Genomic DNA, 3,103 nt, shown 5'->3' on the forward strand with positions numbered 1-3,103 from the left:
CTTCGTATTTTAGAAACCATTTTTAGAGCCTACTTGCCAAATTCTTACTTGTCAGTTTAGCAAGAAGACAGTTGACACAGTGAGATGAAATTACCTACTGGATTTCTGGGGTTTTGGTGACTGTCTTTTTGTTTTGTTTGTTTAGGAATTCTTCCTAGATGGATCAGCCTTCTAGTGATGGTGCAACTAGAAGACGCCCACTCTAAGCAAACCCAGGATGAGTTGGGTGCCAGGTGATGCAGAAAACGCTCACAGCAGCAGTGTGGAATCCTGTCCTTCCTTGCGGGATGTCCACTCCATCAACCCAGCACAGCTGATGGCAAGGATTGAGTCGTATGAAGGCAGAGAGAAGAAAGGCATATCAGACGTCAGAAGGACTTTCTGTTTGTTTGTTACATTTGATCTCTTATTCATAACCTTGCTGTGGATAATAGAATTAAATGTGAGTTGACTTTTCAGTATCTTTGGACTTTATTATTTATTTATTCTCCTCAGGAGTGGTTAATAAGTTGCTCTTCTCTGTTCCAAATTACATGCTGTTTATATCTAGTTAAATTAAAGCACCTTCTTACTTTTCAGCTTTTGTGATTGTAATGCCTATGCAACTGCATCAACTTTAGTCATTAGGATACATAGTTTATTATCTTCTTATCATTAAGCCTTTTGATGTTCCTGTAGTTTATGAACCATGCTGAAGAAACCATTGGAAATCCAGTGAACTTTTCAGGCAGCAAGTAAACAAAAATGTTACTGTACATCTTTGAATTTGGCAAGAAGTGTGAATATTAACAGGATTTGAGAGTTTGCCTTCTGAGTGAGACCTTCTCTGGTGAGACCACATCTGGAGTATTGTGTCCGGTTGTGGGCCCCTCAGTTCAAGAAGAACAGGGAATTGCTTGAAAGAGTCCAGCGCAGAGCCACAAAGATGATTGAGGGAGTGGAGCATCTCCCTTATGAGGAGCAGCTGAGGGAGCTGAGTCTCTTTAGCTTGGAGGAGACTGAGGGGTGACCTCATTAATGTTTATAAATTCGTAAAGTGCGAGTGTCAGGAGGAAGGAGCCAGGCTCTTCTCAGTGATGTCCAGTGATAGGACAAGGGGCTGTGCATGCAAGCTGGAGCATAGGAGGTTCAACCTGAACGTAAGGAAAAATGTTTTCATTGTGAGGGTGACAGAGCACTGGAACAGGCTGCCCAGAGAGGTTGTGGAGTCTCCTTCTCTGGAGACATTCAAAACCAGCCTGGACTCGTTCCTGTGTGACCTAGTTTAGGTGATCCTGCTTTGACGGGGGGGTTGGACTGGATGATCTTTCGAGGTCCCTTCCAACTCCTAACATTCTGTGGTTCTGTGAGTAACTCAAAGTCAGTTATATTTCACTGAGGTGTTAATCCTTGAAAGGACTTCCAGTGGCCAAAACCTTTATTTTGCCGTGATGTGTTTTCTTTCAGACAAATATTGCTATACAACGTGCTATACATTGTGTATGGCAGGGTGCCTTTAGACAGCATAAACTTCCATAGTTACCAACTTTTAACTCCCTTCATTTGTAATTTGGAAAATGAGGCAGTTATCCTGAAGTCTCCAAAAAGCAATAGGATAGCTGATCTGTTATTATTGCATAGGTAGCAGCCTAGTTCCTGAGCTGGGTTTTAAGCTATAATGTAAAGTTGGCATTTAAGAAAGGACACACAGGAGAAGTTGGAGGAATCCCTTTTCTAGACAAGAAAGATCTTGAGTAAACGTTTTTGTCAACATTCTTCTACAAGGTAAATAACCATAGTTATTGATCTGACATTATGAAGTTTCAGGAGCTGACTTTTAAAGTAGTTCATTGATAGAGTGAAAAATACACTTCCCATTTTAATATGAGAAAGCATATTTTGCTTGCCTGAATCCTGTAATTTTGGGACTAGACTTCTGTTGTCTCTCTAGGTAGAAAAACTGTTGTATCGGATGCGTGAAGTTGGCTTGTCTCAGAAAAGCAGCATATTGTTCTGACGGATTTCCTTTCTTAGGCCAGTTTCTCAACAGCTTGTTCAACTAAGAGGAGCAGAGTCTGGGTCTATATCTCTTGTTGGGGATTCAGAGTACAGATTTTTAATATTAGCCCTCTCAGAATATTTACAACTCTGTATAGAAAATGCTACCAACTCACGGGATTTCATTTTGAATGCTGCAGCATTAACAGGCCTCAAGACCATAGCAGTTTTCTTTGTGAAAAGCTTTGTTTTAAGGAGATCATATTTTGAACCAGAGACCTATACTGCTAAATGTCAGCAACAATAAAAACCAGTTTTTTGTCTTTGGAAGTCATAGTATTATAAGCCATCATTTGATATCCGGGATCTGACACATAGGGTTTTTTTGTTCTGTTTCTTAAATGAAGTTTTATTAATTGGGAAGTAAAATAGCACAGCATTAGGACTGTCTGTCACTGGTACATAAGTAATGGGATTTCAGAATTGCTGCCAGAGTTCCTGTAAGTAGTGTTTTCCCTTTGTTGCCATTATCCAGTGTGCTTAGGCATAATTTATTTTCAAACACTTCAGGGAGTAGCTCCGTGGCAGTTTGAGCAAACCCTAAATCAAGGTTGTCGTGGTTCTCTGCCCATCCTTATGCTTGTGCAGCCACACACTGAACAGCTTGGGGTGGGGGAAAGCTGATCTCCCTTATTTGTGCTGGAAGCAGGATCACACCTGGTGCAGTAGAGCAACCAAGGGGAAGCTATATTTAGAAAGTTATTTGTAAGCTAGCTATAGAAGGAAGGGAGAGGAGAAGAAATTTGGGGTTGGAGTGAATAGTCTTAGGAAAAATCTCTGTGCAGCAGTATAGTTGGGAAAAGTGTGGGTGTGTCTGAACTGTGTTGCTTTGAGATATGGTGAGTATGTGTGGTTGGGGTGCTTTGGTTTCTCCTTTCTTGAAAAGGATGACAGTAGTCAAACTCCATATAGAAGCCTTCTGTTTCTGTTGTTTTCCAGTGCTTTACATAACTATTTCATGCAGTGCTTAGTTATTGAATTTGTATTAAAAATAAGCAGTCTTTGAGATAGGATATAGACACTAAGATTTTTTTGCTCCCAACTAAGATATATATACTCCTCTTTC

General features: G+C 40.4%; 1 protein-coding gene across 2 annotated transcripts in view; it reads left to right on the forward strand.

The window, feature by feature from the left end:
* The first annotated feature begins 144 nt into the window (after positions 1-144).
* The window catches only part of STARD3NL (STARD3 N-terminal like), a 13,811-nt gene continuing 10,852 nt past the window's right edge, over positions 145-3,103 (forward strand). Inside the window, exon 1 of one of the 2 annotated variants that reach the window (XM_010190731.1) lies at positions 145-442. In XM_010190731.1, coding sequence (XP_010189033.1) covers positions 218-442 — 225 coding nt within the window. In that variant the 5' untranslated portion in view covers positions 145-217. The remainder of the gene's footprint in view (positions 443-3,103) is intronic. The other variant, XM_010190732.1, reaches the window with a different exon arrangement.

Source organism: Mesitornis unicolor, unplaced genomic scaffold (assembly GCF_000695765.1).
Source record: "Mesitornis unicolor isolate BGI_N332 unplaced genomic scaffold, ASM69576v1 scaffold52508, whole genome shotgun sequence".
In the NCBI taxonomy this organism is placed as follows: Eukaryota; Metazoa; Chordata; class Aves; order Mesitornithiformes; family Mesitornithidae; genus Mesitornis; species Mesitornis unicolor.